At 39.7% G+C, this 13,550-nt stretch overlaps 1 protein-coding gene across 1 annotated transcript in view; it reads right to left on the bottom strand.

Annotated features, from left to right (window-relative positions):
• LEPR (leptin receptor) overlaps nucleotides 1–13,101 on the bottom strand; it is a 33,932-nt gene extending 20,831 nt beyond the window's left edge. Inside the window, exons 1-5 of the mRNA XM_059821780.1 lie at nucleotides 13,050–13,101; nucleotides 10,078–10,377; nucleotides 8,917–9,034; nucleotides 1,844–2,049; nucleotides 108–253 (exon numbers count right to left, since the gene is read on the bottom strand). Coding sequence (XP_059677763.1) covers nucleotides 108–253; nucleotides 1,844–2,049; nucleotides 8,917–9,034; nucleotides 10,078–10,377; nucleotides 13,050–13,089 — 810 coding nt within the window. The 5' untranslated portion in view covers nucleotides 13,090–13,101. The remainder of the gene's footprint in view (nucleotides 1–107; nucleotides 254–1,843; nucleotides 2,050–8,916; nucleotides 9,035–10,077; nucleotides 10,378–13,049) is intronic.
• Between the last annotated feature and the right edge of the window lie 449 nt (nucleotides 13,102–13,550).

Below are 13,550 nucleotides of genomic sequence, written 5' to 3'. Positions count from 1 at the left end.
AGCCACTGCCCAAAGACAAGGAGGGTGGTAAGAAATCCTGAGCTCTGGAAGAGACCCACCGACCTGCACCGCTCCATCATAAAACAGAGCGAGCAGGGCTGACTCACCTGCCAGCCATTTTGACGTGAATTTGCAGAGATCTTCACTTCGTACTGAAGTGGGTATGGCACCAGCACAGGGTCAGACCAGCAGATTCTCACTTGACCCTTCTCTGTCATTTCCAGATGCAGGTTCAAAGGAGGTTCAGGCTTTACTGCGGACAAATTAATTGGCAAGTTTACCACTAACCTTATTGCCTGTGACTGCAGGCAGTAATGGCTTTTTACTGAGTCAGAAGTCTCCTTCACGCCTTTTCTTCAAACTCAGCTTTCAAGAGCGGCTCTACAGCTAGTGTATGACAGACTAACATGTAGTATCACTGGAAAAGTGCACCCTGCACTGCGATATAGTTAGTTATCAGGACACGCTGTTCGACCTGACATTTGCCTTAAAACTACATGAATTTCTTGCCTTGGGCCATGATCCTCCCCAGTAGCCAAGCACTAACTTACCTGTTCTGCTGAAAAGAGGACTGAGAGGGATGGGACTGCTGAGCAAAGCAATTAGCTCAGCTCCCTAAGAGATAGGAGATAATGTCCTCATATTCTATGCAAAAAATTTCTAAATATTCCCACCCCTTCTACAGTGATTATGGCTATGAAAGAAGGTCTCCAGGAGACCTACATTAGGGCAAAGTAAAAACGGAGCGTTTCAGAAATTTCCCACAAGGATGAAAAGAACTCTCTGGAGAGGGAAATGGATGGGCAATTTACGGGATTACACTCTCTCTTCCTCAGAAAAAGGCATAGCTTTTAAACCAAAAGGCAGTAACTTCTACATCACACTTCCGTGACTCTTACAATACAAATGATGTCTGTTCTACTGATGCCACCTGTTCTACTGATATCATCTATAAGCAAGTACAAATTGTTTATACATTACAGAAGCATTCATAGCTTTACTTTCAAAATAATTTTAATTGAGCTAAATCTTGGCAGAACATATACTAATATAATGTATTTTTAAAATATACTTCACTAAGCAGAACAAACTATGTCATTTTAAACACTGGCAGACGCAACTCTTAATTTTTATTTTTTTCCTGCAGCGTAATTTAAAAGCAGCATGATGATAAATGCAACCTCTCATCTTCAAAACTAGCCCACCCAGAGACTTTTAACTTAGTCTGACTGCAAAGCACATCAGTTAGGGAGAAGTTTATAAAACTTCTGGTTTTTTCCCCACAGCTGACAGAGTCCCTGCCTTTTTGAAATTTGCCAAGATCTGCAATAACTTTGCATATTGGATAGCAACACGTATCAAATCTGTAATGTCAGTATGCTTTTAACTTGATTAAATACGGCAGAATGTTTTCCAACTTGGAAAATGCTGAAACTGTTATGTGTAAGGAAGAAAGCATCAGGACAACAGAGCTGCTTGAAAGAAGAGGTAGTTTTATTTCCTAACTAACTTTAGGAACAGCTTTTTTTCCCCTCACTTTTTAATTTAAGCCCTCAGTAACATAGACAAATAAGCTCCACCACTGCCCCAGACTCAGGCACAGAGCGGTCCAGATTAGAAATTAAAGATCAAGTATGTTGACAGCCTGGCCTTTGCTCAGTATGGTTTTGTACCAGAGCCCAGACAGGCATTAGGCGGCTAAGAAACGTGTGCAGCACCACCCTGAGCAAGCCAGACAGCACCAGGAAGCCTTTTCCTGTTCTGTCTGTGCGCTCCTTCTCCAGAAGAGACATCCTGCTGCTGTTCTGTGTTAAAAAAGGTTTAAAATACAGGTCAGGCTTACCTATGTCTATGGGCTTGACTGACATCAAAGGTGACCACAGAGGCATTACACCAGTCATCATCTTCAGCCATATGATGTAGGTGTAGTTGAGTCTCAGAGAAGGCACGCAGCACTCGCACTTGTCGTACCCACTACAGTCACACTGAGCAACCATGACAGTCCCCTTTAGAGAGCTCGTAGATACATCTGCCAGTGACAGCTCTGATCTACAAGGGAAAAAACAAACCATAAACCAAAACGGACCAGCATTTCTTTCTATACTCTATCTCAATAGAGGAGGTTTGTCCATCTGGATAAGGTTTATATACCAAAAAAACCCCCCAAATTTAAAAGTAAAAAAGGCAGTAATTGTAACCGATTGCTTTTACATTTTTTAAATGGTTTCCAAGTAAAGTAGTTCAAATGAATTCATGAGAAGTATTCCTAAGGTTTGACTTTAAAACAAACGTGTTACGATACTAGATGATACCCGTAGCTTGGCCAGTCTACTTTCCGATTCCTGATGGTAACTATTACTAGATACTTCTTAGGCACACAAAGTTAGTTTACCTTACAGTGGACTACTTGGCAGCTCTCTGCCACCCCCACAGAAATTATGTTCTAATTCCTATTCATGAGGCACTGAAATAAAATCTAAACAGATTTAATATTAATATTCCTTCCACCTTCTGCTACAATTAAGCATTACAAGCAATATAACAACCAAAAACAAGTAACAAAAGGCTAAAGAACTCCACCATTCAGAACACATTTTAGTACTCATTTTCAACAACTTCCAGTATGGGGGGGCGGGGGGTAAGAAAAGACACCTGTGTCCTCCAAAAGTCTTAACTTTCTGCAGTTCATTCTAAGATAAGGCTTTAATTATTTTTACGCACCGCATGTCTGTCTCTTAGACAGTCTGATGTTTCCTAGGAAAGCAAATTATTTACTCACATGCATTACTACTATTGTCTTGGATAGGCTCACAGAAAGTATTTAGTAAGTAACTTACTGCATTTTGCTTTTATTGCTTCTCAGAGTAAAGCTCATGGGACTATTTTTGACTGAACTTCACATTTACTTTCAAAAGGGGGACTTGCTTTTTTTTTTTTCCTTTCTATTAACACTCCTTCCTTGAGAGTTTAACATACGCAGTTTTTGATTACAGAATCCACTGCAAAAATTGTATGGTCTAAGATAAACTTCTGAAGTTTTAAACAACTAATAGCTGCATGGGCATAATTATACGTTTCATAAACAGTTTAATCAGATTTTCTAACAATATGATTTCAATATACTGTAAATGAAATAAGTTACAAAGTAGTGTATACTGACACAAGCAGTCACACTTTATGTCTCTTGATGCTAGCAAATGTTTTATAGGATACAAAAACAACATATGCATTCACATTGAAATACAGGCCATCACATTTAGATTGTATCTAAAACATACGATTTTCCCTGGGTCAATGTCAAGAAGAAGCACGAAGACGACCCATACTATTTCCCACATACACATCAGTACACAGATGCTTTTCAAGTATGTTTTACAGGCATTTTTAGAGCAATCCTCATGTGTATGATTACTCTTTTATACATGTTTTCAATCTCCATTGACTTCAGTCAAACTATTCTCGATTTATGAAATAAATACCGCACAAGTGGGCACAAAGCTGCTTCTATTCTGAGAGCAGCCAGCAGTACCCAAAGTATTTTTCTTTCTCATTGCTATCCCACAGGTATTCTTTAGGCTCTTTCAGACACAGATACACGTTTATGGTGTACTGCAGGTATTCAGTGACACAGGTCTCCTTAAGGTAGTGAATTTAATAGCGTGAATACTTTGTGGCCAAACTTCTCACAGCAGCAAAGCCAAGACAAATTCTGACAGTTAAACCACCCTGGATTCTTTCCTGCTTTTGACATTTCACCCTTACAAAAAAAGCTTACGTTTTGAATTGTTCTGAAGTAATTTTGGAATTATTTCTGTATAGCAAGGGTTTTGTTTTACTAATTCAGAGAAAGAAGTTGAAGTTAATAGAATAAGAACCTTTCTGTAAAAGTTTTAAGTAGTTTTACAGTTGGTATGACTCATTGTAACACTTGAATTCAGGGAGGGCAGAGAACTCTACATTGGAGGAGAAGAAAGGACAAGATTTTCTGCTTTTTTTGGTTTTAGTCAATTTGGTATCTAGGACATTTAATCGTCTGTAGAGCACAGGGGAAATGGGCATGATTCACCGATGACGTTACCATAATCTGCCTTACTTAAAAAAGAAAAGGTCAGAAACTGAGGAGAGGCTGGAAAGGAATAAAGGGCTGATGAACAATGGGGAAGAGCGCGTGCAAATCATGCTGACTGGGACCGCAAGGGAACCCACAACGTATGCACATGGATCTCCTCGAATCAGAGCCCCACTCCCCTCATTGTTCACTGATCACACACACGCACATTATGCATCCACCTTGGTTTTAGGACACTCTTTGAAGCTGGTAACACAAGGATCTTCAAAAACACTATGCCCTCATAGCACCTGTACTCTGCAGTAATGACCCCATAAGCTACGCAGGTTCACATGAATATGTAGTTTACATTTATTAGTGCTACAGTCAGTCAACACTGACATCCCTAAAATAATTTTTACCAGGACTCAAGAGATTTTAGGACATGAGAATTATGGAACCTTATGCTGATGGTATCTGGCAGACACACAGCTTTTAAATTACTTGGAATATTTTTGTTTTTATAGTTGTGGCTCCGCTTCTTTCTCCTGAATTTCCTTTCAAAAGACTTCACAGAATTTTCTTTTAAGTTTCCCTGCCTTCTGTTGTTGCTTACAGATTTTATTAGTCTCAAAAAACCCACAATCAATCCATAAGAATGTAGTCTTTTCATCAAACCGTGTCTTTAATCTGATCTATCTGGAAAGCAGTTACCACCACACCACCCCCCCATCTTTCTCCTAATCACTCCTAACAATTATTTCAATTTTTAACTGTCAAACTGAGCTTATTTGTACCCAGAAGACCACCTGTGCACCGGGGAAAAAAATGCTAGAGAGCTCCTCCCCATGTTGTGTTGTGCCAGTATTGTGTTTCAAAGGCCACTGATTTGGGAGTAAACAGGCATGGGTTGTTATTTCTCGCTGCTCCCATCGCACAAACCTTTTCATTTGTTTACTGTATAAAATGCTGCATGTAGGGCTGCAAGGGTAACTGGAGGAAAACCCTGTGGCTCCATGCCAGGCAGGTCTTCCACCCCTTGTGACAGAGAGAATTACCAGCATCTCCCTTCTACGCTGAAGACTTCTCTTATGGCTCACTACCTCTGCAGGCAACCAGCGCAAAGCAAGGGGAAAAACCAGGCTACGTTATCGGACGCCAGGTCTGCTCCCAGAGGAAGATCCGCCGACACTAAGAAATAGGGTAACAATCTTTGCATATCCGCCAACTGGCAAGACACAGGGACTGTCTCACAAAACTGAGTTTGGGATAAGAGAGTAGATCAATGGAGGCCATGATCATGAGGGGCCCCCACATCAACTTCTTCCAAATTGCCAAGCCTGGGCTAAATGTCTGAGACCTGATTACAAGCAAAACGACAGAAAGCCAAAGTATTCTGAAGCCTGGGTTTGCACGAGCAGCCTGTCTTCTTCAGTTTGGCTGCAGATGGATCCAGTCACAGAATAACCATTGTTCCTAAAACTGCAGATACTTACTTTAGAGGAGCTTATGCTTATAAAGCACTCACAAGTTCAGGAGAGGTCAGTGCCTTCATTCAGTAGAATGAGAGGAGAAATTTTGGGTAAGCTTAAAACAAAGCAACAGGCTATTAAAACCTGGAGTTTTCCATCAGACTTGCAGCATACTGAGAAAGGCTATAAATCCTGGTTCAACAAGCACTTTACATCACGCAACAGTGATCAGATCTAAGCCAGATCCAAACTGGGGGCGGGGGGGGGGGGGGGGCGGTGGAAGGAAAATTAGAGTGCTTATAAAATATATGAGTATGTACTATGTCCCCATTCAGTTTTATAGTGCTGGCTGCTGCTGGAATTGGAGAGATTTGTCTTGGCACAGAGAGGTAAGCAAAAACCAGATCGGTACTAAGTGTATGAACTTCTGTGAATGGATTACCAGAGCCCACCTCTGAGATTCAACAGAAAACTAGTGAACTGGACTTAAGTTTTAATGACTGGCAGAGAAGGGAGGGAGAATGTGCAAAGGCAATATGACTTTAAGCTGGAAACATGGGACTAAAGCATAAGGCACTGCAGAAGAGGGAAAAAAAAGTAATACTGCATGCCCTGAAACAGAGAAGTAATTAACGTTGCAACAAGGGCATGTGTCCAAGGCTTGCTTTTCTTTTCCACTGCAAGCACTGCACTTTTCAGTTGTGCACAGATAGTTCTTTTAGTCAACACCTTAACACCTCCTAAATGTTTTGTATTTTTGGTGCACAATTCAACCATACTTCAGAAGGTGTTGTTACTTATGCTAAATTAATCTGTGGCCCTGTGGTGAACTTTTAAACTTTAAATTAGAAGCTGCAGAATGTCTTTAATGAGTTTCAATCAACTTCTTGCAGTTGGAACACCTCACCAAAACCAAAAGATCAGCATTGTTGTAGGAAGAAATACATGAATTTCTACAATTCCTCTCATTTCAGGAAAGGTACATCATCACATTTAGGGAGCTATGTTGAGGCATATCAGAAATAAGGTCACCATTGTAACTCTGCTTTCAATATTTCTACATACTGTGTTTGTGCAAGCGCTACCTTGATCAGGAATTGACGTAGCAAAGCTGTCTGGGGTTCTAAGGATTTTCAACAATTATATCTCAATGTATTTGATATATAGTAGCTCTAGGACAATAGTTATTTGAACAAGCTGCCCCATTACACTGCAGAACATCTGATAGCTGCCCAGCTCATGAGAGAGTAAGTCTGTAATGAAAAGTTAATGTTCTCCAGCTGAAGAAGGCTCAACGTATAACTGATGCACTCAAGCAAGCCACCAGTCTGGAGGCAAATTGCATGATTTATCCTTAAAAACATGGGAGCCTAGGCCCAGAACTAAAGGAGAGCCTCACAGGTACGTCAAATAGGTCAGAAATATGAGCACACCCTATACACCACCATCTGCTGAAAGGGCAAATTATAATCAGTGCTCAAAATTGAACTGGGAGCATTCATCTGTGTCACTACGAAAGGATCCCTAAGGCTAAGTGATTTCAGTTAATGTAATTAACCACCAGGGTTTACAGCATTCCTAGAATACATACAACTGGAAAGATCATTCACTTTTGGTAGACAATTAACCTCATTTGTCTAATTAAGTTTCAGAACAGTCTTTCCCCTCCCAAAGACATGCTGCTAGGGAAGGTAAAAGCCCTATCACTAGCCTTGCTTGAGCCTCTTACAGAATACTGTCATAGCACCGTTTTGGACAGAACAAAACATTTCCTATTCAAAGTAACTTGGTATCATTTACCAGCAGGCAAACTGTGGATGTGTAAAATAAGAGGATACTTCTTTAATGCTGAAAAAATTAAAAGCTGTTGAGGACCCAAGGGGTTTTTTTGGTAGATTCTTCCAGGTCATTACTTTTCTACATTGCCTGTCCTATATGTGAGAATTCTGGCTTGATCTCCGGACTCCTGGGGAGTAACACATGCCAGGAATGCATATTTTTAAAACTGGGAATGTTTTCAAGGTATTTTGGCTCATGTGAATAAAATGCTAAGGTGTCAGCAAGCCAACAAGGAAAGCTGTCACCTTACCAAAATCTGAAATGCTTTGCTAGCTGTTCTCTGAGAATGTAGGGACCCTAAAAGAAAAATATTAATATGGAATCTGGGGAGTGAAGCAAGTTCTCCAACATCAGGGACTGCACTGCATCTCGCCTTTGCAGCAAAAAGTAATCAAATACAGAAATGCCACAAGGACTCTACTGAGTCTATAGGGCCTGCTCCCATAAATTGCATGACACTTACTGAATTCCCTGCGTAATACAAAGAACCTCTTCATCCCAGCTGGGACTCGAATCTGTTGTTCCACGGATGTTATCAAAAAAATTCAATATAGAGATTACTACATTAGGGTTACTGGCAAAGATTTTTCTATTGCAGTTGAGACTGAATGGAACAGAGACAAATTCAGATCTACTTCTCCCACAAACACACAAGTAATGGTATTTCAGAAGTCAAAGTCATGAGGAACACTGGAAATGGGAACCCACTCAAAATCTGATCTCAGCTTTAAAGTATTATGTCAACTAAACAACCATATTTACTACCAATTAATACACTTCTTTTCTACTCTTGACGACAGGGATAATTTATGGCAAGTGATATCTGTCATCCAGTTCTGGCTTTTTAAGCAGAAGTCATCACCTGTAAATTCAGCTAATTCAACTATTTACGTTTAGCCTGTTCCCTAAGGAAATTAAGTCTGTGTGTTCATGCCATTCCTTGCAATCTGTGAGTAACACAGAAAAAACCAGTGTGGTTTCCGAAGTGGAATCAAATAGATGTTTTTATGATCAAATCAGGCAGATCATGTATACAAGACATGCTCAGCCCGCAGTCAGTAAGATTACCATCTATCACCATTCCAGAGAGTATTTACCACAGTGGCAATTGCATAGATGGGTGCCCCTCAGAGGCAACAACGTGATCAGAGTAGCATTTGGCATTGTATTAAATGTTGAGTAACATAATTACTTCAAGAGAGAGAACATTATGGTCAAAAGCATAAAAAAGCCAGAACCAAGATCGCAGCTTTAAAATTAAGCAACTGTAAAAGCAGAGATATTTTATCAAGTCAACACCAATTTCATTAAAGCATTTTAAGAAACATGGAAAGGACAGAGGAGGGGGACTCTCCATTCCAACCATTTTTCATTCAAAGACAGAGACATAAACTTCCCATATTGTTCAAGATTACTTTTAGATAAGACAAAGGTACAGAATGTATCATCTGCTTGCAAAGCTACTGCTACCACTGTGTGGCAAGCTTGAGAGGCCCATGTTGATGTTTTAGAAAATGCTTTCAGATTTCTAATGTTATAACAAGAGTCTGTACTTACACAGCATATAAAAGATTAACCTTCAAGTCGGCTCTCAAGTACAACGTCAAAAACCGCAGGCTACAAACTAACAGGTCCAGCTTGCCTTTAATCCAACATTCAATGTTCCAATTTGAATCTAAACAAGATTAAAGGGATTAAACATTTCTGAACTATATTAAAACCAAAAAAAACCAACTGAAGAGCCATGATAAAATTCACTCACAAAGAGAGGACAAATAACAGATATTCCTGAAGGTGAGGCTGGACCCCAAGTGTGCAAATGTTTACAAATAATCCTTGCTGAATTGGGCACCAGTATATGCCCTTCAACACTTAAAAGGCTACCAACCTATGTGATGCTGCTGCATTCTAATTATTAGAGAAGGAATATATTTTACCTGGCTTTATGGACAAGGCCACAAGGGGAATAAAGAAATTCAGCTGCTGCTGCTGGTTGAAGGTTTTGGTACTGTTAACTGGTACAGCCTCTATGTGGCTGTCCTGCATACACTTTGTGCACACATATGCAGCTGTACTCCATGCACAACGGCAGCACATCTAGCGTGGCAGTCTTTAACAGAGATTTATTTGTTCCATAGGGCACTTCTTGTAAAATGAAATTCTACTCTAGTGAGGTCAGTGACATTCCTGCCACTGATAGCAGTATGCCAACAGGCCAGTATGCTGCTTAGAGACTGTGGTTTACAGGAGGAGAAAACAGTCTAAGAAAAAATAATTCAATCTAATCCATGTACAGATATTTGCTAAGGCCTCACAATCCAGGCAGAAAAGCTGGCACTTGCTCTCCATCTCCCCCACCTCCTGAAGGAGTTTAAAGCCCACATCCACAAAAATATTTAAAATATTTCTAATAGCGTCTAAACACCTTTGAAGATCTGGGCTTACGTCCTAATATGCATTGCTACATACTTTATTCAGCATTCCCCTAGACAGACAGCCAACTATTTTTTTTTCCCTTTGAATCTGTGCTATACAATTTCCTTCACCCTCCACTACAGTATTTTGTGAGGAAGGATTTTACCACACTATGTTGACTGCTCTGGATAAAAATGAATATCCATTAACACAATCCAGCCCCCTGCTCCCCAAACAACAAAAAACCCCAACCTTTTTTTTTTTTTTGAAGTGACTTCTTATGCCCTTGAATGGAAAACCTACCTGTTACCTGAGAAGCAGAGATAATTATTTCTGAAGGAATAAACTTCCTTGCTTGCATGCTTGCTCTGTACAAAGAACAATCAATGTTGTTACCACTCCAAAGGCAACACAGAAAACTTTCTTCATTCATTAGCAAGGAATGCTTGGTTTCAGATGCTCTCCTCAAACCAGACCAGCTCTCTACAACTCCAGCAGAAAAAGGATTCAAAAACGTCTCATTCAGAAGCATACAGGGTAATGTAAAGTTCCTGGGAGGAATCTGATGGACCATACAGTGGGCAACTGCCATGTGAAGAAGGTCTGCAAACATAAAGGCAAAGATAGCGGAAATAAAAGAAAAAGTTCGTATTACTTGACAATGAAAAGGAGGTGGCCGATGTTATACAAAAGCACATTCATTACATAAGAATCAGACTATTGCCAGGGGCTGTTCTCCTCTGAGTGGGAGACAAAATTACCAAAAACACCCCCTCTGCACTGGTGTCACATCTGACAGATGCCAGCCTTCTCCCCCAAAGTCACCACACCTAACGTTCTGTTTTCTCAACCTCCTGAAATAGGTCAAGACCAAGACTGTAAGGGAAGCATCTCTTTGGGGTGAATTGGCTTATAGTAACTCAAAATACAGTGAATCCTAAACCTAAGTTCACACACTATACAGGTATGAGTGTCATCCCCCTCTGCAGTGCTGGGACACTCGCAGTCCAGCTCTTATAACACAGCTCCTTTACTGTACAAAAAAATAATCCCACTGTAAATGTAACAACTAGTCACACTGTAACTGTTAAACACCGAAGAACAGTATTACAAGAATATGTGACTGTATGTAACTACACAACCCCAGGGCATTATCTGGGAAATGAGATGTAGGAAAAGAACAATCTTTTCCATCAGACTTAGAATCTTCAAAATAAAATCACTCTGACCACATTTGTAGCCCTTGTTGGCAAGTCATAGCTTGAATTACGCTAACAATGATTTTGAGAATGATACGCATGTCAGTTTTGGAAATAGCTTACTGTAAAATGCTGCATGAATTTCAAAGATTAAAGCTTTAGTTACAGAAAGGCATGTGGGTCATTTGTGCACTTTGCATTTAGCTTTTCGCTCAGTAAGGGCATAAATATTTTAAGCAGTTCATTAGATAGAAATTAATTCATGCTCTATGCCCTGCAATAGCCAAAGTAAGAAAAACAGAATTTCTCTAGCACTGTTTGATTAACAGCACATAAGCATAAGCTAAGTAATACAAAAACACAAAATGAAAGCTTTTAAAAAAAGTAGATGCATGCTACCTTAACAGCAGACGCTGTTTTACTATGCAGTGTGTTTAAGTGTTTCATTTTCTCTTTACACAGATTTGTATTGCCGGATTCCTGAAGGGTTCTGCTCTTTCCTCCTCTCCAAATGAACAGAGTTTGTGCCTCTGTAAATAGCAGCTTCGTTAGACCTCCTGGCTACACGCGGAGGATTCAGCTGACCGAACAGACTAGTAGTCCACAACACATGATTAAAAAAGGACAAATGAGTAAGTGACATGACTGCCTATGAAGCAGGACAGGTAACTAACATACTACCCAATTCACAGAGGCAACTGCAGGGTGGGAAGAGATTCCTGCCAGTCATCTATTTTTCTAAAAAACCAGACTCCCCCCTCGCATATCACACCAGACAATCTCACAGGATTAATTAAATCCTATAAAGTCGAAAGTGTGTGCAGCTACTTAGCACTTCTGCAGAAGTGTTAAAAAAAGAACAGAACTATAATGCATTACAATACAGAAGGTTTACCATAGGATTGCTATAGCTCTTAAATGCCCGTTAATAAACTGCAGCATGCAGTAAGAATGTTTTCCAGCTACAGGTGTTAACAGTTTGTCCATGACACAGATACACAGGAGGCCGTCACTTACAGTTCTGCCCTCAAATAACTGGCTGATTTCATGTCTGGGTTAACAGGGCTACAAAGATGCCAGCCGTGGCTATTTGCTTATTCGGAATCAGATGGAGATGGCCACTCGAGAGATGCACTGACTTTCAGTCATTACAGGCCATCAGATAGCAACAAACTGCTCTGAAGCCTAATGAAAACTCCCTGAGGCATCCAGGTTTTCTGATTAAAAAGTACACAATATGTTTAGATTACATAAGGTATTTAAAAGAAGAATTTGTCAACAATGCAATATAGAAAGATACAGAAAGATGTTACATATGTATATAGAAAAGATATAGAAATCTAATGATTTATTCATCTTTTGTGAAGACGACACAAATTTTGAATCTAACTTCACTGGATTACAGCATCTGCTTTCTCCTTAAGCATCATCACCAAAAGTCTTTAAATAGCTTTTTTTTTAATCAAAAAAAAGAAAGGCAAATACCAGCTGTCCCTGAACAGCATACACCAATATTGTTACAGACACTCGCCAATTAGAAAACCAGTTTATTATATTCAACATTTGCAGTTAATTGAGCACCCTTTAACAGCACTGTGCACGTGAAAGCAGGAAGGTCAGCCACCTAAAAAACAGAGCTCAAACTCAAAGTGACACCCTGGCTACAGTGAACTAAACAAAAAATTGACAGTTCTGATGGAACCGGGATTTTCCCTTCTGCTTTTGGACCGATTAGGGTAACAAAACAAATTGCCCATAATCTTCTATCCTATCAAATTTTGACTGGGGCAAGGCATTTATTTGAATGCGTCGTGACTCACCACATACTTTCTACTGATGTTTCCTGTTCTTAAAAGTCAGTTGCACTGCTTTTTGGGACAAGACACACACAACCCTGAGAGTGTCAACATTTCAATTCCGCACAACGATAACACCAGGTCCTTTGTATATTCTACTTGCATGTTGTGATAAGATATTAATCCAGTAGCATGACTTGAAACACCACTGTAAGACAGAAATGGTGATTACTCTTCATTATACATAGTATCTAAGAGACTTGGTTTTTTAGTAACTTACCCAATAGCACAAACATGGTCAGAATGATTTGCCAATACATCTTGTTTTGTAGAGCTGATCTGAAAAACACACAGAAAATTAACTGAGAGCTGATAATTAGCAGTCTATTATTTCATTAGGGTTTCATTTTGGTTCATGTCAGTTAATTTGATACTCATACTTTGGTAAGCATAAAGGAAGAGCAAAATCAGGATGTCATTTGAGGAAAAAAAAACATTGCTCAGAATATCAACTAAATATCAATACAGCTCTTCTTTCATCATTGGAGCTGTATAGGTACCTCACCTCTCCAGGCTTTTGCTGATCATTGTTCACCTTCTGGGTTTGGTCATCTGAAAAGCACTACAAATCCAAACAATCAAAATGCCCAAGAGATAGTCAATTTTCAAAGTGGGGCATACACAAAAGCAGTTGGGCACCCATTTCAGTGGTGAAGACTTCACTACACTTTACAGCAATATTTAAATACTGTTCCCAAGTATAAGCATTTTTAGATTTTAA

This window comes from Gavia stellata, chromosome 10 (assembly GCF_030936135.1).
Source record: "Gavia stellata isolate bGavSte3 chromosome 10, bGavSte3.hap2, whole genome shotgun sequence".
In the NCBI taxonomy this organism is placed as follows: Eukaryota; Metazoa; Chordata; class Aves; order Gaviiformes; family Gaviidae; genus Gavia; species Gavia stellata.
The sequence above is the reverse complement of the archived record's forward strand: the minus strand, read 5'-3'. Positions and strand labels throughout refer to the sequence as shown.